The 25,598-nt window shown below is 39.2% G+C and overlaps 1 protein-coding gene and 1 pseudogene across 3 annotated transcripts; one reads left to right on the top strand and one right to left on the bottom strand.

Moving 5' to 3' along the window:
• The first annotated feature begins 699 nt into the window (after positions 1–699).
• Positions 700–24,966, top strand: LOC116273415 (zinc finger protein 235). 3 transcript variants are annotated; one of them, XM_031662457.1, is made up of 5 exons: positions 700–3,198; positions 4,735–4,797; positions 8,115–8,241; positions 8,935–9,030; positions 22,117–24,966. In XM_031662457.1, exons 2-5 carry the CDS (start codon positions 4,783–4,785, stop codon positions 24,093–24,095), a joined length of 2,217 nt encoding a protein of 738 aa, XP_031518317.1. In that variant the 5' UTR covers positions 700–3,198; positions 4,735–4,782; the 3' UTR covers positions 24,096–24,966. The 3 variants fall into 3 exon arrangements, with proteins under 3 accessions (XP_031518317.1, XP_031518319.1, XP_031518318.1); XM_031662459.1 differs by having other exon boundaries at positions 701–3,198; positions 8,935–9,018; XM_031662458.1 differs by lacking the exon at positions 700–3,198 and adding an exon at positions 3,226–3,738.
• LOC108583291 lies at positions 13,918–14,453 on the bottom strand (annotated as a pseudogene).
• Positions 24,967–25,598: the final 632 nt, after the last annotated feature.

Here is a 25,598-nt window from a genome sequence, read left to right on the forward strand (position 1 = left end):
TCTCACTCTGTCGCCCAGGCTGGAGTGCAGTAGCACGATCTCGGCTCACTGCAAGCTCTGCCTCCTGAGTTCACGCCATTCTCCTGCCTCAGCCTCCCAAGTAGCTGGGGCTACAGGCGCCCGCCACCATGCCTGGGTAATTTTTTTGTACTTTTAGTAGAGACAGGCTTTCACCGTGTTAGCCAGGATGGTCTCGATCTCCTAACCTCATGATCCGCCCGTCTCAGCCTCCCAAAGTGCTGGGATTACAGGCGTGAGCCACCGTGCCTGGCCGTACATTGCCTTTTTTTTAGACATAATGCTATTACACAGGTAAATGGTATGTTTACAGTATAGTATAAACATAACTTTTATGTGCACTAAGAAACCAAAAAAATCATGTGACTCACTTTATTGAGATACTCATTTTATTGCGGTGGTCTGGACCCAAACCTGCAATATCTCCCAGGTATGCACATATTAAGAAAACTTTGGTCAAGTAAGGTGGTCATGCCTGTAATCCTCTGCACTTTGGAAGGCTGAGGTGGGAGGATTAGGATTGCTTGAGGCTAAGAGTTAGAGACCAGCCTCTGCCACATAGGAAGACTCCATTTCTACAAAAAAATTACGTTAAAAAATTATCCAGGCATGGTGGTACATGCCTGTAGTCCTAGCTACTCAAGAGGCTGAAGCAGGAGGATTACTTGAGCCCAGGAGTTTAAAGTTACAGTGAGCTATGATGATTTCACCAGTGCACTCCAATGTAGGCAACAGAATGAGACCCTGTCTCTAAACAAAATACTTTCTGCCCTGAGGTTCATAAAGGTATTAGCCCATATTATTAAGTGGTGTAATTACTTCTGGAACTAATTACCCAGTGTTAGGTCAAACTTCACAGATTAAGCGCACAGTCCTCATAAGACTTTTTTCATTCCAAACTGCAAGTTCAAGGGTTTCCATGCCACCCTCACTTCTGACCAGCTGACCACTTCTGATCACTAGCCTCTCAGGTTTAATAATGTACTGAAACAACTCACAGAACCCAGGAAAATTATATTTATTAATTACAGCTTTATTATAACAAAAGGATACAAATCAAAACCAACCAAAGGTAGAAAATGCATAGGGCAAGGTCTGGGAGGGTTCCAGATAGAAAATTCCATGGTTCTTTCTCTTGGAATCAGGACACATTACCCTCCCAGCACACAGCTGTATGAGAATACTTGCCAACCAAAGTCGTCTATCCAAGCTTGTGTTCATAGATTTTATTAGGGCTTTATTACATAGGTGTGATTGAGAACTGACGTGTAACTCAATCTCTAGCCCCCATCCTCTACACAGGCTGATGTTATTTGGCTCAGAGTCGTAAACTTCAAATCACATGATCGATCTGTCTGGTGTAACCAGCACCTATCTGAAGTAATCTCACTAGCATAACTTATCTAGAGGCCCATGATGTGTCTCTGTCAGAGACAATCTGTCAGATAGAGTGTGAGTGGCCCACTGTGAATAACAAACAGCTTCTATAATTCAGGATATTTTAAGAGTTTAAATGCCATCTCCCAGGAACTAGGGACAGAGGCCAAAAAAGTTGGAGAAATCCAGAATGTGTAACATCATAACAACTGACCTAATTCCTTCAACAGGCCAGGGTCTGAAAAAGGGGATGATGCAGTAGTGTTCAATAATAAATACACCTAAGTAGATAAATAAAATGAATGGACTGGATATTGATTTGACAAACCAGTCATAAGATACTTTTAGGTAATCAGGAAATTTTTAAAGCAGATTGGGTATGTAAAGGAAAATAAAAATCTCAGGATCCTCCAAACTTAGGCAAATGTGGAGATTAAGCCCTGGAGTTCATGAATTGTAATACCCTCTTCCAAATGAACAGCTGTGCATTAGCCCGATCCCCATGAAAGGTGAAAAGCCTTAGGTATTTGGGAAGAGCTTTCCCCATAGATCATTCATAAGTAAACTTATGTGCAAGTAAAACCTTGCACTCTTTCTCCAAGCCCATGTGTGATACGATTCTTCTGGTACACCAAGGCAAGAATCTCTGGGATACAAGACCCCTCTTGTGCTTGCGATAAGGCAGGGGTCTAATTGAGCTAACACAAGCCTCCTATGGATGGCTAAACTAAAAAAGTACCCTGTGAAACACGCCCACTGGGGCTTCAGGAGCTGTAAACATTCACCCCTAGACACTGTCGTTGGATTGGAGCTCTGCAACCTGCCGTGTGCAGGCTCCCTCTAGAGGTTTGAGCAGCTGGGCACGAAGAAACGAGCCACACCCCCATTACATGCCCTGGGAGGGGGACAAGCGAACTTTTCCCGTTTCATCACAATTTACTTTCGGCACTAACATGATTGTTCAGCTGTCTTCATCAGCAGGCCTTTATTCGAGGAGATTCCTGCCCAAGCAAACTGTTTAATTGTTCATTATGCTTCCGCAGAGACCCATCAAATTTTCAATCTCTTCCAAAGAAAGTACCAAAAATCCTTGCTATATCCACCAATCCCGGACTGTAGTATCATGATCATTATGCAATACTAATAAAATCCCTTGCAATGAAAGACCCGCCTTAAACATCCAGTTCTCAATCAGTTCCAACCTTGCCTTGACACTTTCTCTGTGAAGGTGCCAACGCTCCGTCGAAGTGTTGTCCTCCATTGCTGCAATCAGCAACAAATTCCGTTGTTTGTCTTATCAACAGGTTGAGTTGATGATATTCGGGGAGCCGGCATTTGACACAAGTTTGAGATCTGGTATTCCTTAACGTTCGGCGTCCATCGGAGCTCAGCCTAAGTCACTTTTACGCTTCCCATTTTTAGCCTACCCTTTGTTTCTGCTAAAAATTTTGGTTTCTAGCTTATTTTCATAATACAAGCTGAACTTTTCACTTTTATATGCCATCACTTTAAAAATTTTACAATTATTTTCTCATGAATTTTTAAAATGAATAAAACTAAAAGGAATCTGACAGTAGTAGCGCCAGAGAAGTGTCTCAAACCCAACCGGCTTGAGTCAAAACAAAACCCAGCTGGTGGGAAGCGCGACCCTTGGAGCATTCTGGGAACTGTAGTCCAGGAGTGAGAGAACTCTGAGACGCTTCCGCTTAGGAATTCTGGGAAGTGGAGTCCACGAACCGTGGGCACTCGCAGGCACTTCCGCTCCAGGAAGGCGAGGTCGGACCTGAGATAGCTCCCAGGGAGGTGAGTCAGCTCCGGGTCTCCAAGACTTCTCCGAGCCCTCTTGGCCTGGGCGTGGGGCCAGCGATGAACCGGTCCTTGGCTTGGGGAAGAGAAGCTGTGGCCCGCGCTCGAGGGCAGGGTTGGGAGACTGCGGGAGTTTGCGTCCCCTCGGCGGAACCTCTTGCGTTGGGGGCGGGCTTGCGTCGTGCTTCGAGGTTGAGGGTCTCCCGCCCTCTCTGCTGCCCTAGCCAGCCTCACGCACATACCAGCCAGTCCTGCCTGCTCCTCGCGGCAAAATATTGGGCAAGTTACTTAATCTCTCCTTGTCTCAGTTTCCTCGTGCCTGTAAAGGGTTAGTGCGTTCCCAGTGATGTTCTTGTGAGAATTAAATGAGATTTTATAGAAATAAGCTTAAAACCAGTGCATAGGAAAATGTTGGATGCCGCCGTTAATTCTGTTATACTCAAAAATACGCCTGTTGTTTGGAAACTCCTCTGAACCTGGGATGGGGTCGGAGATCCAGCTACGGAGCCGCTGTCCCTTCTCTAATCCTTGCCTGAGGTGGGGCCGTTCCTGGATTCTTGTACTTTTCTAGCCTCTTGACAGGAGATTAGTTCCAGCCGGAGCCTGGGGAATGTCCTCTGTGTTTTATCTCAGAGAAGCTATCGTCATTACAGATTTGCAGAGTGCCAGAGGTGTCCTGAGGAGCTAATAAATGTTCAGTATGTGGTTATAACCAGTAATCCCGTGTGGTTAACTTAAGTGTAACAGCATTTCTTAGAGAGTTTTAGGGTTTTAGTAGTCATTGCTTTCATGCATATGGAAAAAGAGACTTTCTTGAGGCTCCTCCAGCTGAGTAACATTTGCAAGTAATTACATCTATTGGAGGAAAAAAAAATCCGTAGCAGTTTAACTGTCATTACCAACGGACCTAATTATGTTAGACAACCAATCACAGTTACAGACTTTTCTGAGGGTCATGGTAACTCACAGGACAGAGCAATTATCTTTGAGTTCTGGGTTTCTTGAAAAATTCATTTTCTAGAAAGCATACTCAAAAGGGCAGTTTTATGAAGCATAATAGCACTTGCTTGTCAGAAGCTGCAGGAAATAGAGAATACAGGCATTATTTTCCCCATTTACAGGTGACTGAATTAAGGCACAGAGAGATTAATAATTCACTTAAGGTTTATACTGCTTATACTGTTTATACTGATCAGTAGAAAATAAGTAGAAATGCCTAAATTTGAAGCCAGGCATTTTGGCTCTGTTACATTACCCTGCCTGTCTTTGTCTCATTTCCTTGGAGACTAAGATTCAGAAGGAGTACGCAGGGAGCTGCATTTGATTTAGGTCTGTTAATATGAAATGTTCATGAACAAAAGCAGCTGGGTGAGGGGGCCCAGTGGTAGCTGGGATCCAGCTCCCGTTCTCACTAAGCTGTGTGTAACTGTGCCTGCCTAGAGAAAGGGAGACCTTTCTCTAAAGTGCCACATAAAGTGCCATGTTGACTAGTGGCATCCCTAACCTATCTCATGATGCCTTTCCCTCCCCCAGGTTCACTCCCCCGGAACTCTGCCTTTTCCCGGAAGGAAGAGGGGGAAAATGACCAAGTTCCAGGTAAGTTTATTTTGCCTTTCTGTTTCTTAAAATGACATCTCATTGCACAAAGATTGGACACATTTTTCCCATTTGGAAGAGTAAAGGGAACGAAAGGTGCTTGAAAGATTGTTATATGCCAGGCTCTTGCCTTTTATTTCCAAATAATAGTATAAACATTTATATATATATATATCTTAAATATTTTAAAATCTATTTATGTGTAATATATTTATATATGTAAATATAAATTTCTAAATATATATATTTAGAGACAGAGTCTCACCTTGTTTCCTAGGCTGGAGTGCAGTGGCTTACTGCAATCTGGGCCTCCTGGGCTCAATAGATCCTCCCACCTTAGCCTCTTGAGTGGCTGGGACCACAGGCACGTACCGCCACAACCGGCTAATTATTTTTAATAGAGAGGGGATATTCCTGTGTTGCCCAGGCTGGTCTTGAACTGCTGGGCTGAAGTGATCCTCCTGCCTGGCCTAACAGATACATTTTTTAAATGGAAAACAACTGTCACATTACAAATATGTTTACCAATAATTTCCCACCTTCCTTTTCATTTGCACTCACAAATATATATAATCGTACTTTACGTACAATTTTGAGTTTTTTAAATTTAATTTTATATCACCTACGTTTTATCATGTCATTTTCCATCGTTTACCTGATTTTATTTTTCCTCATTCTCCATGTTCATGTAATCTATGAATTTTGCCATTTTAAGGACATTGACAATAGCAGTTTTTCCCCATATAACTTCTCTTCCCAAATAGGAATTTTGAGAATTCTACCATTTTTTAAATCTTTAAAGTTTTAGACTCATTTTCTCGTACACGACACCTCATTTTATGGAAAGAATAAAGTATAGCTTGGTGCAGTAGCATCTGACTGATGCCAAACTCAGAGAAAGTAATTTTAGTTTCAAACAAGAGCTAGATTTCTTTCTTTAATTCTAAGTAAAACCTTGTATTATAGTTAAGTATCTGTTTTATTCATTAACATGTTATTATATTTTAAAGATGTACATACTTAGTTTAAAAGTTTTATAGCACTTGGAGATTCGCCAGGAAATTTGCTCCATGGAACAGCTTTGTGAGGATGTAGATGGCCTTACCTGCATTTTAAACATAGACAGGTGTGAACCTTTAGACTTAGTGAAGTCCACTCAATGCCCAGCTGAAGTTAAAGCTTTCAGTGCCTAAGCCAGAAGTTTCAGGTATTTCATTTGGGTGAAGGCCAGGCACAGTGGCTCACCTGTAATCCCAGCACTTTGGGGCTGAGGTGGGTGGATCACTTGAGGTCAGGAGTTTGAGACCAGTGTGGTCAACATGGTGAAACCCTATCTCTACTTAAAATACAAAAATTAGCTGGGCGTGATGGCATACACCTGTAATCCCAGCTACTCGTGTAGATGAGGCAGGAAAATTGCTTGAACCTGGGAGGCGGAGGTTGCAGTGAGCCGAGATCACACCACTACACTCCAGCCTGGGCGATAGAGTGAGACTGTCTCAAAAAAGAAAAAAACAGAAGAGACTATTCAGGGACCTGAGGCTATGCTACACGTGTATGTGTCCCTGGCATGTCCTGGTGGATGAAGAGCTCCAAAAATAACATTGCTCTTCACCAGATTCCCTTTCTCAGTGCATGACTCTTTGCCAGGTGTGTCATCAAGTTGTTTAGTACGTGGATGATCAGAACTCCAGCCAAAACAAATGTAAGGATGAGCAGTGTAAAAAATAAAAATGTTAATTTCCATACAAAAAAATGCCATATACAGATTTATGAGACAAATAGGAAACAGGTGCAGGGGTAGGAATTTATATATTCTAGAAAATGACTTAATATCCTTAATAGTAATGTTATTGATACATGAAAAATCCCAATAGGATTAAGGAAAGGCAATATGTGAAGAAAAATAATATCAGATCATCTTTAAAAAAATTAAATAGCTGTTTATATCACTCACCAAATTGTTCAAGATTTTAAAAAAATAATATAAGGTCCAGTTTTGGCCACAGTACAGAGAATCGGGAGTACTTACAATCTCTTACAGGAAGAGTTAGTTGAGAAAATTAACATTATACCAGCAAAACAAAGACCAGCAAAACAAAGGTGTATATATATTTTTTACAATGTAATTTCCACTTCTTGGAACTTATCTTTTTTTTTTTTTTTTTTGGAGACAGAATCTTGCTCTCTCATTCAGGCTGGAGTGCAGTGACATGAACTTGGCTCACTGCAACCTCCACCTGCCAGGTTCAAGCGATTCTCCTGCCTCAGCCCCCCGAGTAGCTGGGATTACAGGTTTGCGCCACTATGCCCAACTAATTTTTGTATTTTTAGTAGAGACAGGGTTTCACCATGTTGGTTGGGCTGGTCTCGAACTCCTGACCTCAAGTGATCCGCCCACCTCGACCTCTCAAAAGTGCTGGGATTACAGAAGTGAGCCATCGCGCCCAGCCGGAACTTATCTTAAGGAAATAACCATATGAGCTGGCCGAGATCTATGTAAAAATATGTTTTTTGTGGCGTTGTTTGTCATTTTTGAATTTAAAATGATTGAATGTGCATTATTTAGAATGGTTAAATATATTGTAGATCATGTTTGTGAGCTATCATGCAGCCATGAATGGGATGAAAGAGATGATGGTGATGATAATAAGAGTAATGACTAACATTTATTGAGTACTTACTGTATGTCACACAGTGTCCTAAGTTCCTTATAGTATTCACGCATTTAATCCCTTCAAGGACCCTATGATAGAGGTCTTCTTATACAGATGTGGAAATTGAGGTATTGAGAAGTTAGGTGACTTGAGCAATGTCACAAAACTAACAGTGGATAGACCCTTGGAATGTGAACTAAGGCAGTCAAACTCAAGAGCCTGCACTGTTAACCTTGACCCTAAATGCTGCTGCAATTGACCAATATAGCATGTTCCTGAGAACCCAGAGAATGAACTGCATACTTGTCTCAGAGCTTTATGAAGGCCTGTTGGATTGACAAAATAGTGGTACTATCCAATGAGAGAAGATAGGTACCATTAAACACTGTTGGGAAGAAATTAATGCAAAATTTCTTATAAAATTTGGTGCTATCAGTCAAATGGTAAAATGTGTGTATGCCGTGATTTAACAATGACAGTTCTAAGGGATTTAACTATATAAAGGGCACCACGTTACATGTACAAGGTATTTTCCTTTTTCCCCCTAGCATTTTTGGTGTGATTGTGGAAAGGAAAGAATAGTAACTCTACAGAAAGAGTTGCTTAGGTGCCAGTGGCCATTGGGTACGAGATTGAGGTTACGTGTGCTTGATGTTCTAGGAGGCAGTGACATTCAAAGATGTGGCTGTGGCCTTCACTGAGGAGGAGCTAGGGCTGCTGGACTCTGCCCAGAGGAAGCTGTACCGAGATGTGATGCTGGAGAACTTTAGGAACCTGGTTTCAGTGGGTAAGGACAGGCACCCTCTGTAATTCAGCAGGGTTTCTCAACCTCCATGCCATTGATGTTTTGGGCCAAATAATTCTGTGTTGTATCAGGCTATCCTGTGTATTTTGGGATGTTAGTGGCATTCCTGGCCTCTGTCCCCTTGTTAAGGCTTTGGGACTGCTCAGAGACTAGAGTTTTTCTGTCTCTTTAGAGCATAGAGACAAGATGTTTCTGGCCTTTGTTCCAAGACAAATGATTTTCTTTTAGAAATGAACTATAAAAGAACAGTTGAGCTTGGCTCCTCCTGCTTTCTTTAAACTTGTCCGTCATGATCCATTGGTGGGTCAGGAAATTAGTAAGTTGCATCAGCATTTCTGTAATAAAATAGAGTAACAATATCAGAGCCCCTTAGCCAGAATGGTGCATATTGTGGCAATAACTGCTGCTGCTTGCAGTAAGGGATGTGATGAAAACAGATACAGATTAGAAACAGGTCCTTTAATATTTTATTTCAATAGTTTACATAGGGTAATGTATTTCCAATGGTAGTAAATGTATTTCTTATAATGTGTTGTGATTAAAAAAAAGAAGTTTCCTGAACATTGCATGGAGGGGCAGGGAGGAGATTTACATCATGTGATTGGAACCAGAATTTTTCAGTACTCTTTGCTTTTAACACTTCAACATTTTCACTTAAATACTATCTTTTTATAGGACATCAGTCCTTCAAACCAGATATGATATCCCAGTTGGAGAGGGAAGAAAAGCTTTGGATGAAAGAGTTTCAGACCCAAAGAGGTAAGCATTCAGGTGAGAACTGTGCAGCTGGAATCATAGTTAACAGCTGTTGTTTTTCCTTCATTCAGGATAATTTCTTCTCCACCCAGCTGAGAGATTTTTTTTAAAAAACATCTGTCATGGCTGGGCGCAATGGCTCAAGCCTCTAATCCCAGCACTTTGAGAGGCTGTGGCAGGTGGATCACTTGAGGTCAGGAGTTCAAGACCAGCCTGGGTAACATAGCAAAACCGTGTCTCTACAAAATATAAAAAAATTAGCTAGATGTGATGGATGTGCCTGTATTCCCAGCTACTCAGGAGGCTGAGATGGGGAGATTGCTTGAACCTGGGAGGTATGGGTTGCAGTGAGCCGAGATCCGCTACTGCACTGCAACCTTGGTGACAGAGCAAGACTCTGTCTCAGAAAAAAAAAAAAGAATAAAAACATCTGTCACATCATGTCACTTCTCTGCTTCAGACCCTCCACTGGCTTCCCATTTCACTGACTGAAATCCAGTGTATTTAAGGAGCTTGTAAGACTGTATAATGTTTGCCTACTCACCTAGCTTTAGTATTCTGTTTTTTCCCCTCCCTTTGTCTCTGCCATCCTCACTTGTTCCTCAAATATGACATCTGCATCACAGCCTTTTACTTTCTGTTCGCTGGCTGGAATGCTGTTTTTTCTTAAACCTCTGTCCTCTTTCTGATTGATTGATTGATTGATTGATTGATTGATTGATTGAGATAGGGTCGCACTCTGTTGCCCAGGCTGGAGTGCAGTGACACAGTCTCCACTCACTGCAATCTCCATCTCCTGTGCTCAAGCGATCCTCCCACCTCAACCTTCTGAGTAGCTGGAACTACAGGTGCACACCACCACACCCGGCTAATTTTTGTATTTTTTGTACAGACAGGGTTTCCCCATGTTGTCCAGGCTGCTCCTGAACTCCTGGACTCAAGCAATCTGCCCACTTCAGCCTCTCCAAAATGCTGGGATTATAGACGTGAGCCACTGCGCCCAGCCCCTCTTCCTTATTTCATTCATACCTCTGCTCAGAAGTCATTTCATGAGAGGCTTTCTTAAAATATCATCTTCTGGCCGGGTGCAGTGGCTCATGCCTGTAATCTCAGCACTTTGGGAGGCCAAGGTGGGCAGATCACGAGGTCAGGATATTGAGACTATCCTGGCTAACACGGTGAAACCTCATCTCTACTAAAACTACAAAAAAAAATTAGCTGGGTGTGGTGGCAGGTGCCTGTAGTCCCAGCTACTCAGGAGGCTGAGGCAGGAGAATGGCATGAACCCGGGAGGCAGAGCTTGCAGTGAGCCAAGATCACGCTGCTGCACTCCAGCCTGGGCAATAGAGCGAGACTCTGTCTCAAAAAAAAAAAAAAATTCCATCTTCCCTTCACTCTCCATGTCCTTAATTTGCCTGAATTTATGTGTAAGCACTATACCACCAAGGCTTATTCACATATATTTATTTTTTAATTGTGGTAAAATATATATAACATAAAACTTTAACATTTTAACCATTTTTGAGTATATAGTGACATTAAGTACATTTACATTGTTGTGTAGCCATTACCACGATCCATCTCCAAAAGTTTTTCGTTGTTCATAACGAAACTCTGTACCCGTTAAACAATGACTCCACATTCCACCTCTCTCTCCAGCACCAGTTAACCATTGTTCTACTTTATGACTCTGAATTTGACCATTCCACGTACTCAAGTGGAATTATATATTTGCCCTCTTGTGTCTGGCTTATTTCCCTTAGCCTAATATCTTTGAGGTTCATCTATGTTGTAGCATGTGTCAGAATTTTCCTCTTTTTTATGGCTGAATAATATTTCATTATAGTACAGTTGACCCTTGAACACTGTTTTCCACAACAGCAGCACCATTTTACATTTCCACTAGCAGTGCACAAGGTTTCTAATTTCTCCACATCCTCACCAACACTTGTTATTTTCTGTTTTTTTTTTTTTTTTTTTTTAAATAATATCCGTCTGAATGGGTTTGAAGTGGTGTCTCATTGTGGTTTTGATTTGCATTTCCCCAATGATTAGTGATGTTGAGCACCTTGTCATATGCTTATTGGCCATTTGTATTAATATATCCTCTTCGGAGAAATATGTGTTCAAGTCCATTGTACATTTTTGAATCAGGTTTTTTTGTTGCTGAGTTTTGGAAGTTCTCTATATATTCTGGATGTTAGTTCCTTATCAGATGTATGAGTTGAAAATCTTTTCCTCCTTTCTGGTTGTTGCCCTTTTTACCCTGTGGATACAGTGTCTTTTGATATAAAAAGTTTATGTTGGGCGTGGTGGCTCACACCTGTAATCCTAGCACTTAGGGAGGCCGAGGTGGGTGGATCACGAGGTCAGGAGTTGGAGACCAGCCTGAGATGGTGAAACCCTGTCTCTACTAAAAATAAAGAAAATTAGCCAGGCATGGTGGCGGGCACCTGTAATCCCAGCTACTTGGGAGGTTGAGGTAGGAGAATTGCTTGAACCCAGGAGGTGGAGGTTGCAGTGAGCCAAGATCACGCCACTGCACTCCAGCCTGGGCTACAGAGTGAGACTCCATCTCAAAAAAAAAAAAAAAAAAAGTTTTTAGTTTTCATGAAGTCTAGTTTGTCTGTTTTTTTCTTTTATTGCCTGTGCTTTTGTTGTCACATCCAAGAGACTATAAAATCCAGCATTGTGAAGCTTTCGCCATATGGTTTCTTCTAGAAGTTGTGTGGTTTTCATTTTTTTTCTCTTTTTTTTTGAGACGGAGTCTTACTCTGTTGCCCAGGCTGGAGTGCAGTGGCACGATCTCAGCTCACTGCAACCTCCTCCTCCTGGGTTCAAGCCATTCTCCTGCCTCAGCCTCCCGAGTAGCTCAGATTACAGGCACCTGCCACCACGCCTGCCTAATTGTTTTTTTACTTTTAGTAGAGACGGGGTTTCACCATCTTCACTAGGCTGGTCTCGAACTCCTGACCTCATGATCCACCCACCTCGGCCTCCCAAAGTGCTAGGATTACAGGCGTGAGCCACCACACCCAGCCAGTTTTCGCTCTTACATTTAGGGCTTTGATGCATTTTGAGTTGATCTTTGTGTAAGGTAAGGGTTGACCTTCGTTCTTTTGCATGTGGATATCCAGTTTTCCCAGCCCCATTTGTTGAAAACTGTCCTTTCCTCATTGAATGGTCTTGGCAGCATTATCAGAAATGATTTGGCCCTACATGCAAGAGTTTATTTCTGAGTTCTCTAGTCTGTTCCTTTGGCCTATATGTCTTTATGACAGTTTTGGTTAATGTAGCTTTATAATAAGTTTTGAAATCAGAAAGGAAAAAAGATTCCTCCGTATTTTTTCTTCTTTTCAAGATTGTTTTGGCTATTTGTGGTCTCCTGCAATTACATGTGAGTTTTAGGATGAGTTTTTGTATTTCTGCAAAGAAGAAATTGGGATTTTAATAGGGATTGCATTAAATCTATAGATTGCTTTGGGTGATTTTGGTAACAATATTTAATTGGTAACAGGTTTTTTCTGTAATCTTTAGGGTTTCTACATACATCTTTTGTGAACAAAGATAATTTTACATTTTCCTTTCCAATTTAGATGACTTTTCTTTATTTTTCTTGCATAATATCTCTGACTAGAACTTTCAGTACTACTGTGTTGAATAGAAATGGTAAAAGTGGGCATCCTTGCCTTGTTCTGGTACTAGAAGAAAAGCTTTCCATTTTTCACCATTGAATATGATGTTTGCTGTGGGTTTTTAATGTATGGCCTTTATTATGTTGAGTTAGATTTTTTCTATTCCTGTTTTAAATATTTTTATCATGAAAAGATTTTTAATTTTGTAAAATGCTTTTTCTACATCAATTGAGATGATCATGTGTTTTCTTCTTCATTCTGTTGGTGTGGTATATTACATTGATTGGTTTTCATATGTTACACCATCCTTGCATTCCAGAACTAAATCTCATTTGGTCATGGTGTAATTCTTTTAATATGCTGCTGAACTCTCTTTACTAGGATTTTGTTGAGGATATTTATATCAGTGTTCATAAGGGACATTGGTCTGTAGTTTCCTTTTCTTATAGTATCTTTGTATTTGGTATTGGGGGAATCCTGGTCTCATAGAATGAACTAGGAAGTATTCCCCCTCTCTTCAGTTTTTTGGAAGAGCAAAATGAATTGGTGCTAATAATTCTTCAGATGTCTAATAGAAATCACTTGTGAAAGTCCAGGACTTTGCTAGGAGGTTTTTTATCACTGATTCAATATCCTTTGTAGGTATAGGTCTATTCATATATTCTGTTTCTTCCTGATTCAGTGTTAGGTTGTGGGTTTCTGAGAATTTGTTCATTTCATCTAGGTTATCTAATTTGTTGGCATACAACTGTTCATGATACTCTCTTATCCTTTTGTTTCTATAAACTCAGTAGTAATATACCAACTTTCACTTCTGATTTTAGTTATTTGAGTCTATTTTTTCTTAGTCAATGTAGCTAAATGTCAATTTTATTGATATTTTCAAGGAGCCAACTCTTGTTTTATTTTCTCTATCCTTTATTCTCAATTTTATTTATTTTTGCTCTTATCTTCATAAGATTTGATTCCTGGCCGGGCATGGTGGCTCATGCCTGTAATCCTAGCACTTTGGGAGGCCAAGGTAGGCAGATCACCTGAGGTTGGGAGTTTGAGACCAGCCTGACCAACATGGAGAAACACTGCCTCTACTAAAAATATAAAATTAGCTGGGCATGGTGGCACATGCCTGTAATCCCAGCTACTCGGGAGGCTGAGGCAGGAGAATCGTTTGAACCCGGGAGGCAGAAGTTGCGGTGAGCTGAGATCACACCATTGCACTCCAGCCTGGGCAACAAAAGCGGAACTCTGTCTCAAAAAAAAAAAAAAAGATTAGATTCCTTTCTTTTGTCAGCATTGGGTTTAATTTGGTTTTGTTTTTTGGTTTTCACATTTTTACTGGAAGCCACTGGGGAGGGTCCTCCTCCCTGTCAGTGGAGGTGCTCACAGTTTCTTCAGCCACTCCAGGCTTGGGCCCTAGGAGTCCTGGGGTTGGCTGGACACCAGGCACCAGGCACACTGCCATCATCTCAGACAGGCATTGGGTAATTGTAGGGTGTGGCCTGGTTGATCATGATGGCGTACTTGGTGTAGGGGCTGAGTGGGGGCAGAATTATAGCGTGGCCTGCAATGGTGAAGGACACAACCAGCACCGACTCTGGCCCAGGCATTCTTGAAGAAGGCAGCAAGTCTTGCAGCCATCTTGGTCTCGGCAATGGCAATGGCTTGTTATTTTTTTCAGTTCCTTAAGGTGTAAGGTTATGATGTTGATTTGAGACCTTTCTTCCTTTTCTTTGTAAGCATTTATAGCTATAAATTTCCCCCTTAGCACTGTTTTTGCAGTGGATTTGTTTTCATTTATCCCAAGATATTTTTTAATTTCCCCTGTGATTTCTTCTTTGATCTGTTGGTTGTTTGTGTATTAATTTTCACATATTTATGGAATTTTCAGGTTTTGTTCTGCTGTTCATTGCTAGTTTCATTTCATTTTGATCAGCAGAGATACTTTGTGTGATTTTAATCTTTTTATATTTATTAAAGCTTTTTTGTAGTTTAACATATGGAGTATCCTAGAGAATGTTCTGCATGTACTTCAGAAAAATGTGTATTCTGCTGTTACTGGGTGGAGTGTTCTGTATAATCATAGTCTACATGTATATATTTCCATATACTTCAGAAATGTATAAAACATAGAACTTTGATTAATTCTAAAATTGCTTATGTCCTTTGTTAAGATATCATATAATCCACCAAACTGAGGGAGATATGTGATAAAAATGACTTAGTAGGATACCATTTGTAATGCCACCATTCAGTTCAGTTTTAACATTCATTTTACATCTTTTTCTGTTAATGAAAATTGACTTGATAGTTTAAATGGATAATTTCTGCTTCTCCACCCTTCCCCCAACATACACATAATTTGGATGACCTATTTGTTTTCCTTTCTATGACTTTAAACTTTTTATTTTGAAAACTTAAAAAACATAGAAAAGTAAATAATGCCACAAACTGTATATCCATACTGTCTTAGCAGTTATCAACTTTCCAGTGTTCCTGTTTTTTCTATTCCCTTCTGTTTTCTTCTGGAGAATGTCATATTTTTTTCTGGAGAATGTCTTATCACCCATAGATTTATCAGTGTCTATCTACAACAGTAATTCCTTATTGTCACTTAATATCCATTCTGTAAGCAGTATGGGCTCATATGTATTTATTGTATACTTTGTGTTATAATCCAGTATTGCATTGTTTATTTTGTTACCAAGTTGTTTCTACTTTGATCACTTGGAGCTTTTTCAGGTTGTCTCCTGTGGTTGAAATCACCAGTGATTTCTAGAAATGCAAATTAAAACAATAGTGAGATATCATCTTATACCCGTCAGAATGGCTATTACTAAAATCTGTCATGGATCTCAGGAGATCTCAGATAATGAACTCAAGATGGATTAAATAGCACCATTTACTCAATAGGATGTCCTTTCCCCAGTGTATGTTTTTGTCAACTTTGTCAAAGATCAGTTGGCTATAGGTATGTGACTTATTTCTGGGTTCTCTTTTCTATTCCATTGATCTATGTATCTATTTTTATATCAGCACCGTGCTGTTTTGGTTACTTAGAGCTGTGTAGTGTAATTTGAAGTCAAATAATATAATGCCTCCAGCTTTGTTATTTGCTTAGGATTGCTTTGTCTATTTAGGCTCTTTTATGTTTCCATATGAATTTTAGAATTGTTTTTTCTCATTCTGTGAAAAATGACATTAGTATTTAGATAGCCATTGCACTGAATTTGTAGATTGCTTTGGGCAGTATGGTCATTTTAACAATATCGATTCTGCTGATCCATGAGCATGGGATATTTTTCCATTTTTTTAATGTCATCTGCAACTTCTTTCATTATTGTTTCATAATTTTCCTTGGTTAGCGCTTTCCCCTCCTTGGTTAAATACATTCCTAGGTATTTTAATTTTTTTTGTAGATATTATAAATTGGATTATGTTCTTGATTTGGTTTTTAACCTGATCATTATTGTTGTATAGAAATGCTACTGACTTTTGTATATTGATTTTTTTAATCCTGAAACTTTACTGAAGTCATTTATCAAATCTAAGATTCTCTTGGAGGAGTCTTTAGGGATTTGTAGGTATACGATCAGATTGTCAGAAAACAGATACTAAATGACTTACTCTTTTTTCCAATTTAGATAGTTTTCTGCCTTTCTCTTGCCTGATTACTTTTCCTAGGACTTCCAGTGCTATGTGGAGTAGGAGTGGTGAAAGTGGGCAATTCTTGTTTTATTCCAGTTCTTAGGGGGAATGCTTTTAGCTTTTCCCCATTCAGCATGTTACCTATGGGTTGTCATATATGACTTTTATTATTTTGAAGTATGTTTCTTCTGTGCCTAGTTTGTCGAAGGTTTTTATCATGAGAGGACGCTGAATTTTGTCAAATGGTTTTCCATATCTGTTGAGATGATCATGTGATTTTTAATTCTGTTTATAGACTTAATCACATTTATTGGTTTGTGTATGTTGAACCATTCTTGCATCCTTGGAATAAAACCCACTTGATCGTGGTGGCTTATCTTTTTGATGTGCTATTATATTTGGTTTGGGGTGTTTTGGGGGGGGTTGTGTTTATTTTTGGAGGATTTTTGCATCTACGTTCATCAGGGATATTGCTCTGTAGTTTTCTCTTTTTGTTGTGTCTTTGTCTGACTTTGGTGTCAGAGCGATACTGGCTTTGTAGAATGAGTTAGGGAGGATTCTCTCCTCTTAGATTTTTTGGAAGAGTTTTAGTAGAATTGATACCAGTTCTTTGTTCCTTTTGTGGAATTCCACTGTACATTTGTCTAGTCCTGGGCTTTTTTGTTCTTGGGAGGTTTTGCATTGCTGATTCAATCTCACTGCTCATTACTGGTCTGTTCAGGATTTCTGTTTCTTCCTGGTTCAATCTTGGGAGGTTGTATGTTTCCAGGAATTAGTTCATTTTCTCTAGAATTTCTAGTTTTCAAGTATATTGTTCGTAATAGTCTCTGATCATGTTTTGTATTTCTATAGTATTAGTTGTAATGTCTCCTTATTCATTTCTGATTATGTTTATTTGGATCTTCTCTTTTTTTGGCTAGTCTTACTGTCAGTTTATCAGTTTTATCTTTTCAAAGATAAAAACAAGCTTTTCATTTCATTGATCCTTTGTATGGTTCCTTGGTTCTCTATTTTATTTCATTCTGCTGTGGTCTTTGTTATCTTTCTTCTGCTAGCTTTAGGTTTGGATTGTTCTTGTTTTTCTAGTTCCTGGAGGTGAGACATAAGGTTGTTAATTTTTTATCTTTTTTTTTTTTTTTTTTAAATGTAGACATTTAACGCTATAAACCTCCCTCTTAGCACTGCTTTTGCTTTGGTATATTGTATTTTCATTTTCATTCATTTCAAGAAATCTAAAAATTTGTCTTAATTTTGTCATTAACCCAAAGATTGTTTAGGATGATGTTTAATTTTCATGTATTTGTATAGTTTCTAGAGTTCTTCTTGGAATTGATTTCTAGTTTTATTCTGAGGTATGAGAAGATAGTTGGTATGATTTTGGTTTTTAAAAATGTAGTGAGACTTGTTTTGTGACCTAATCCATGCACTAATCAGAAAAGTGTATATTCTGCTGTTGGGTAGAATGTTCTGTAAATATCTGTTAGCTCCATTTGACCTAAAATTTAAGTCCAGTGTTTCTTTGTTGATTTTCTGTCTCAGTCGTCTATTTAGTGGTGTCTGTGGGGTGTTGAGGTCCCCCACTGTTATTGTATTGCTGTGTATTTTTTTAGGTCTAATAATACTTGTTTTATGAATTTGGGTGCCCTGATGTTGGGTGTGTATATATTTAGGATTGTTATATCTTACTTGTTTATTGATCCCTTTATCATTACGTAATGACCTTCTTTGTCTTTTTTTTACTGCTGTTGATTTAAAGTCTTTTTTTTATCTGATCTAAAAATAGCTACTCCTGCTTGTTTCTGGTTTCCATTTGCATGGAATATCTTTTTCTACCTCTTTACCTTCAGTCTGTGTCTTTATCAGTAAGATGAGTTATGTTGCCATTTGATTTCTTTATCTTCTTTCTTTGTGTAATTATTTTATAAGGCCTGCGAGTTTTATACTTTTGTGTCTTTTATGATGGCAAGTATCAACCTTTTGTTTTCATGGTTAGAACTCATTTGAGCATTCCCTGTAGAGCTGGTCTAGTGGTGACAAACTCCCTCAGTGTTTATTTGGGGAAGGCTTATTTTTCCTTCATTTATAGAGCTTATTCTAGTAGGATACACAATTTTTTTGTTTTTTGAAGTAACTTGAAAATAGAATCCCAATCTCTTCTGGCTTGTAAGGTTTCTACAAGTTGAATCATCTGATGGAGCTTCCTTTACAGGTGACTAGACACTTTTCTCTTGCCGATTTTAGGATTTTATCCTTTATATAAACCTTAGTCTGATGACTGTGTGCTGTGGTGAGTTCCATCTTGCAATGTATTTTCCTGGAGTTCATTAGATCTCTTTTATCTGGATGTCTAAAGCTCTTGCTAGATTAGGAAGTTTTCCTCAATTATTTCCTTAACTAGTTTTCCAAACTTTTTACTTTTTCTTCTCCCTCAGGAATACCTATGATTCGTAGGTTTGGTTGCTTTATGTAGTTTCATACTTCTTAAAGCTTTGTTTTTTCTTCTTTATTCTTTTTTCTTTACTTTTGTCTGACTAAATTAATTCAAAAGACCTGTCTTCAAGTACTGAGATTCTTTCTTCTGCTTGTTTAGTCTATTGTAAATGCTTTCAACTGTATTTTGTAATTTCTTCAATGATTTTTTCATTTCCAGAAGTTTTTATTCGTTTGGCTTTTTAAAAAAGTTATCTATCTCTTTCTCTTTGGTAAATTTCTCATTGATATCCTGAATTGATTTTTTGTATTGCTTTTCAAATTTCTTTTGTATCTCATTGAGCTTCCTTAAAATTAGTATTTCAAATTATTTATCTGGCTCATTTTTTCCCTTATGATCTGTATTTCTTTTATGTTGTTTTTTTCCTGTTTTACTACACTGACTAGAACTTTCAGTAATGTTGAATAAAGGTGGCGAGAGTGGATATACTTGCGTTGTTTCTGATTTTCTGAGGGAAGCATTTAGGTCTAATTTTAGAATGTTAAATCAGTAGTGATTATCTTGAGATAATCACTACTTTGTCGTGATTTATCCTTTTTATACATTGTTAGATCTGATTTGATAACATTCTGTTAAGAATTTTATAAATATGTTCATTAGGAATATTAGTCTGTAGTTGTCTTTTCTTGGAATGTGTTTGTCTTATTTTGGTGTTAGAATAATGCTGGCTTCCTAAAATGTGTTGAGAAGTATTTACAGCTTTTCATTTTTCTGGAAGAGTTTGTCTAGCATTGGTATTGTTTCTTCCTTAAATGTTTAGTGAAATTCATAGATGAAGCTCTGTAAGCCTCAAGTTTTGTTTGTGGAAACGTTTGTAAGTATGAATTCTATTTCTTTGGTAGATAAGGGCTATTCAGATTATCTGTATGTTCTCAAGTAAACTTATTTTGTGTGTTTAAAGAAATTTGTCCATTTCATCTGCATTGTTGCATTTATTGCCATAAAATTCATAAGTCCTTTATCTTTTTAATAATGTATACAGGATCTATAATTATGTCACCTTTCATTACTGATATTTGTAATTTGTATCTTCTTTCTGTTTTTATCATGCATGCTAGAGTTTATTTATTGTTCTTTTCAAAGAACTAGCTATTTCTCTTATTTTCTGTTTATGCTTACTTTGCATTTAATTTGTTCTTGTGTTTTTAGTTTCTTTGACACATTTCTGCTTTATAAATTTTGCTTTAAGTAGAAATTTTGATATGTTGGTTTTTTATTTTCACTCAATTTCTAAAGTTTTGAATTATTTTTGATCCACAGTTTATTTAGAAGTATGTTGTTTATGCTCTGAATATTTGAAGATTTTGCAGAGATGTTTCTATTCTTAATTTCTGATTTAAATCAGTTGTGGTTAGAATACCCTTTGTATGACTTGACTCCTTTTGCTTCTGTTAGAACTTGTTTTATGGCCTAGAATATGGTCTGTCTTGGAGTATGTTCCATGTACACCTGAAAATAACATTTTCTGCTCTTATTGGATAGAGTGTCCTGTAAAGGCCAAGTAGTCAACTTGGTTGATAATATTGCTTCAAGCCTATATCTTCACTTATTACCTACTTGTTTTTGGTTGTGTTTGCTTTTTAACATAATTGATTGTTTTTGTTTTGTTTTATTGTCTGGCTGCTGCTGCTGCCGCTGCTGCAGCTAAGACTTTTTTTGTTTCTTCAGCTTTTGTGCATTCTGGAAAACCTGGATTCACAGAGCCTTCTTAGTCAAAAGCCACGGTCAGTGGGCTGTTTAATAATTCAGAGGGGAAAGGTGTCTTCAGTCCCCAGTTCCCTACATGTCTTCCCAGAGTTGTCATAATAGGTCTTATGGAGGTTTTTGAGCATCTTTTTCCTCTGGTTGATGTTCATCAGCAGATAGCATTTGTGGGCTTTGTCCTTTCAATGTATCGGCATGTGTTTTTCGTAACTGCAGATCTTGGCCAGGCGCAGTGACTCACGCCTGTAATCCCAGCACTTTGGGAGGCTGAGGTGGGAGGATCACTTGAACCCAGGAGGCAGGGGTTGTAGTCAGCCGAAATCGTGCCACTGCACTCCAGCCTGAGGGGCAGAGCAAAACTCCATTTCAAAAGAAAAAAAAAAAAACCGTGGACCTTGATGTTCAAGTCAATAATTCTAGTCTCTGGGGAACTGGTGTCCTCAGGGCTTGCCATGTCCTTTTTTATGAACTATTCGGCTTAATTTTTGGCTTCTACTGGTTAGCCATCTCCAAAGACAAGTGTCTTCACAGCGTCATCAACCTTCTCAACTCTGGGAAAGTTCTGGTAGTCTTTGAGCAGCGTACAAGGGCACAGGTCATCATCTTGGCTGGGCTGGACTGGTTTCTGGATGGCATATCCACAGGCGGCCTGGAGGAAGAGACTTGGAGGCTACCAGCACCACTGTTTGGAAGGAAGTCTGATGCTCCCTCCTCTTGGCTTCTCAAGAACTGGAGCTTGGGTCCCAGTGGAACTTAGTGCCCTTCACACAGTCCTTGGCATGGTGACTTCTGACCCCCAAGGGGCCAGGGCAGCTGTCCATTTCACAGCATGGACTGGGTTACATGAGTGCCACCATGCATCTTCCTACTTGCTTTACTAGCTGTTGGAAAGCGGTATTGAAATCTCCAGCTATAAATATGGATTTGTCTATCAGTTATTTTGAGCACATTTCTAACTGTGCAGGTTGTATAATGAGAGCCTATAATTGAGGCATGTATTTTGCCTGATTTATGTAGTTGCTACTTATGATTCAGTTCCTGTAGCCAAAGAAGAGGTGACTTTTAATTTACCATTCTCATAGGCAAGGAAGTCAATTTTTCCTTTCCAGGTACTTACTGAGATATCATTTTGTTGCTCTGCAGCTGGCTGGTTTCTACCCCCTGTCCTATTCTTAGATCTGTAGTTCTGTGTTTCCACAGGCCATAAAATCCAAGAAAATCCATGATGGTAAAGATAAGCTGAAAATTTCCATCACGAACTAAAGCCCGATACCGAAGGAACTATGTGTAAAATTTGGAAACATCTGGACAAAGCATTCATTTTGGAGTTGTGTATACTGGAGAATACACACAGACAGCAAGACACATACTCAGAAAAGACCCACGATATACCTTAAGCACTCACCCTGGGCTGATCTCAAATTTTCTATCTTAAATATGGCTTTTAAAAAAATTTAGTGTTCTCTTGGTTGCAGCTGCTTTTCGGAGCTCCTATAAATTTATTTCAGCCAGTCTAGTTTTTTTAACATTTCCATGGGGAAAATTAGAGCTTAGGTCTTCTTAATTTCTCTACTTTGCTAATGTCAGTCTCTGGTCCTTTATTCCTTATTCTCTCTATCCTTTCAGGAGACAGGAATCAAAACGAGATGGCGACTCTTCACAAAGCAGGATTAAGGTGCTTTTCACTGGGAGAGCTTTCATGCTGGCAAATCAAGAGACATGTTGTGAGTAAATTAGCCAGAAGTCAAGACTCCATGATAAATATTGAAGGAAAGAGCTCTGAGTTCCCCAAGCACCATGATTCCCCCTGTCAGGTGGGAGCAGGAGAATCTGTTCAAGCTTCTGTGGATGACAGCCTTCTAGTGAATCACGTAGGGGATCATTCCAGGATCATTGAAAATCACGAATTTCCAACTGGGAAAGTTCCGAATTCTTGGAGTAAAATATATCTGAATGAGACACAGAATTATCAGAGAAGTTGTAAGCAGACTCAGATGAAAAACCAATTATGTATATTCGCTCCATATGTTGACATTTTCAGTTGCATTTCACGCCACCGTGATGATAAGATACTGCACAAAAGAGATAAAGCGCACAGCAATAGTGACTGTGGTAAAGATACCCTAAAGGTATCATCTCTTACCCAGTGTAGTGTTCACACAGGACAGAAAACCTACCAGGGTAATGAATGTGAAGAAGCCTTCAATGATAGCTCCAGTCTCGAATTTCATAAGCAGGTACACTTGAGAAAGAAGTCTCCAGCGTATAGTACGCACGAGAAGGACACTAGTCATACCTCACGTATTCCTGTTCAACAAAGTGTTCGTACTGGAAAAAAACGCTACTGGTGTCATGAATGTGGTAAAGGTTTCAGTCAGAGCTCAAATCTGCAAACTCATCAGAGAGTCCACACAGGGGAGAAACCCTATACATGCCACGAGTGTGGTAAGAGCTTTAATCAGAGCTCACATCTTTATGCTCATTTGCCTATTCACACAGGAGAGAAGCCCTATAGATGTGACAGTTGTGGGAAGGGCTTCAGTCGTAGCACAGATCTTAACATTCATTGCAGAGTTCACACTGGAGAGAAACCTTATAAATGTGAGGTGTGTGGGAAGGGCTTCACTCAGAGATCACATCTTCAGGCCCATGAAAGAATTCACACCGGAGAGAAACCCTATAAATGTGGGGATTGTGGTAAACGCTTTAGTTGTAGCTCAAATCTTCATACCCATCAGAGAGTCCACACTGAAGAGAAACCATACAAATGTGATGAGTGTGGTAAGTGCTTTAGTTTGAGCTTTAATCTTCATAGTCATCAACGAGTCCACACAGGAGAAAAACCATATAAATGTGAAGAGTGTGGTAAGGGTTTTAGTTCAGCCTCAAGTTTCCAGAGCCATCAGAGGGTCCATACAGGAGAGAAACCATTTCGATGCAACGTGTGTGGTAAAGGTTTCAGTCAGAGTTCATATTTTCAAGCACATCAGAGAGTCCACACTGGAGAAAAACCATACAAATGTGAAGTGTGTGGGAAGCGCTTCAATTGGAGCTTGAATCTTCACAATCATCAGAGAGTCCACACGGGAGAGAAACCCTACAAATGTGAAGAGTGTGGTAAGGGTTTCAGTCAGGCCTCAAATCTCCAAGCCCATCAGAGCGTCCACACTGGGGAAAAACCATTCAAGTGTGATGCATGTCAGAAGCGATTCAGTCAGGCCTCACACCTTCAAGCCCATCAGAGAGTCCACACCGGAGAGAAACCATATAAATGTGACACTTGTGGTAAGGCCTTCAGCCAGAGGTCAAATCTTCAAGTCCATCAGATAATTCACACTGGAGAGAAACCATTTAAATGTGAGGAATGTGGGAAAGAATTCAGTTGGAGTGCTGGTCTCAGTGCTCATCAGAGGGTCCACACGGGAGAGAAACCCTATACATGTCAGCAGTGTGGGAAGGGCTTCAGTCAGGCCTCACATTTTCACACACACCAGAGAGTCCACACTGGAGAGAGGCCTTACATATGTGATGTCTGTTGTAAGGGCTTCAGTCAGAGGTCACATCTCGTCTACCATCAGAGAGTCCACACTGGAGGGAATCTGTAGAAATGAGAGAGGTGTGGTTCAGCCTTCAGTTAGAGCTCACATCTTTGTCTTCGTTGGGAAGTCCATGCTGATGATTTTGAAAAGTTCTTGTAAAACTAGAAGCTTCAAAGAATCTTGACGGGGAAGAAGTCTCTCAAATGCTGTGTTTTAGACTTGGTCAGGACATGATTCTTTACAAACGTCATATTTCACAGATGAGAGAAAACTTTGTTCTGTAAATATGATCAGTGTTTATATCAGAGTTACCAAGTGTCCCAGTTCTCAAGATGTAACACAGCAGAAAAGTCTTGTCAGAGTCTGCGCAGGAGAGAGGCCTTCCTTTAACAAAAATATGATTGACAGAAAAAATTGATGTCAACTAAAATGTAACCTCTATGTAAGGAGGTGTTTTTCACCACTGTATCTCTACCATGTAGAATTGTGCTTAGCTCATAATAGGGCCCAGCAATTACTGAAGAAAGTGAAGAAAATACCTATAATTAGGACAAATACTTGAAAATTCTAGTCTGTTTTGTACCATAAATTTATATTAATTTATATTCAAGAGGAATCCTACAAGTAGCCTTAATAACGTTAGTTTCAGTAAGTACTGAAAAGTGTGTAATACTGCCATCCATACTAATACAGATTTGGAAAAAAGACACGACTGGCTCCCATCCTTCAGCCTTAGTTCTTTGTACAGTGTATTAGTTGTGTACAGTATGATTTTTAGCGTCATTAGTTTATAGACTGAACAATACTGTTTTTATCTAATGTGACCCTGCAATTTACATGATTAGAATTTTTGGACACTAAGCTTTACTGTAACTCTGAAAGTGTTAAAAGTAGTTACTGATGACAAAAAGTTTCTTAGTAAACTTGAATTGTTAATCATTGGTTTCATTATTTTCATTCAGGTTCAGGTCTACTTGCTTTTCTACGTATAGTCTTTCCTGCATCTAGACCACTTTAGAAGGAGCTTTGGCAGATTTCAAGCACATTAATTTGTCACATTTATCCCCTTAAAAGGAAGTGGCAGGGCAAGAAACCTGTTGGGTCTTTATTGGAATTTTATCTTATTGTTTATTTATTCTGTTGAATAGAGCCTTGCAATGTTGCCCAGGTTGTTCTCAAACTCCTGACCTCAAGCATTCCTCCCACCTTGGCTTCCCAAAGTGTTGAGATTATAGATGTGAACCTCTGTGCCCAACCTTGAAATTGTATTCAATGTAATGATTTAGATGGATTACTGTTTACACAGCATTCTATGCTTAATACCTCTTGGTATTAGTGGACAATAAATACTCTTTGACCTGGCGGTCCTAGCACTAGAAATTTCACTCAGGAGATTGTGACAAAAGCGAGAAAGATTGTACACAAGGATCTTTATCCTGAATTCAAAAAGGAAAATGTCAGTAAAATATTTGAGTAAGTCTTGATAAATCCTTATAATATACAGCCATTAAGATGATCACAGGTCTATAATGACCAGAGAAAACATTGTTCATGAGAAAACTAGGTTAG

This window comes from Papio anubis, unplaced genomic scaffold, assembly GCF_008728515.1.
Source record: "Papio anubis isolate 15944 unplaced genomic scaffold, Panubis1.0 scaffold66, whole genome shotgun sequence".
Classification (NCBI taxonomy): domain Eukaryota; kingdom Metazoa; phylum Chordata; class Mammalia; order Primates; family Cercopithecidae; genus Papio; species Papio anubis.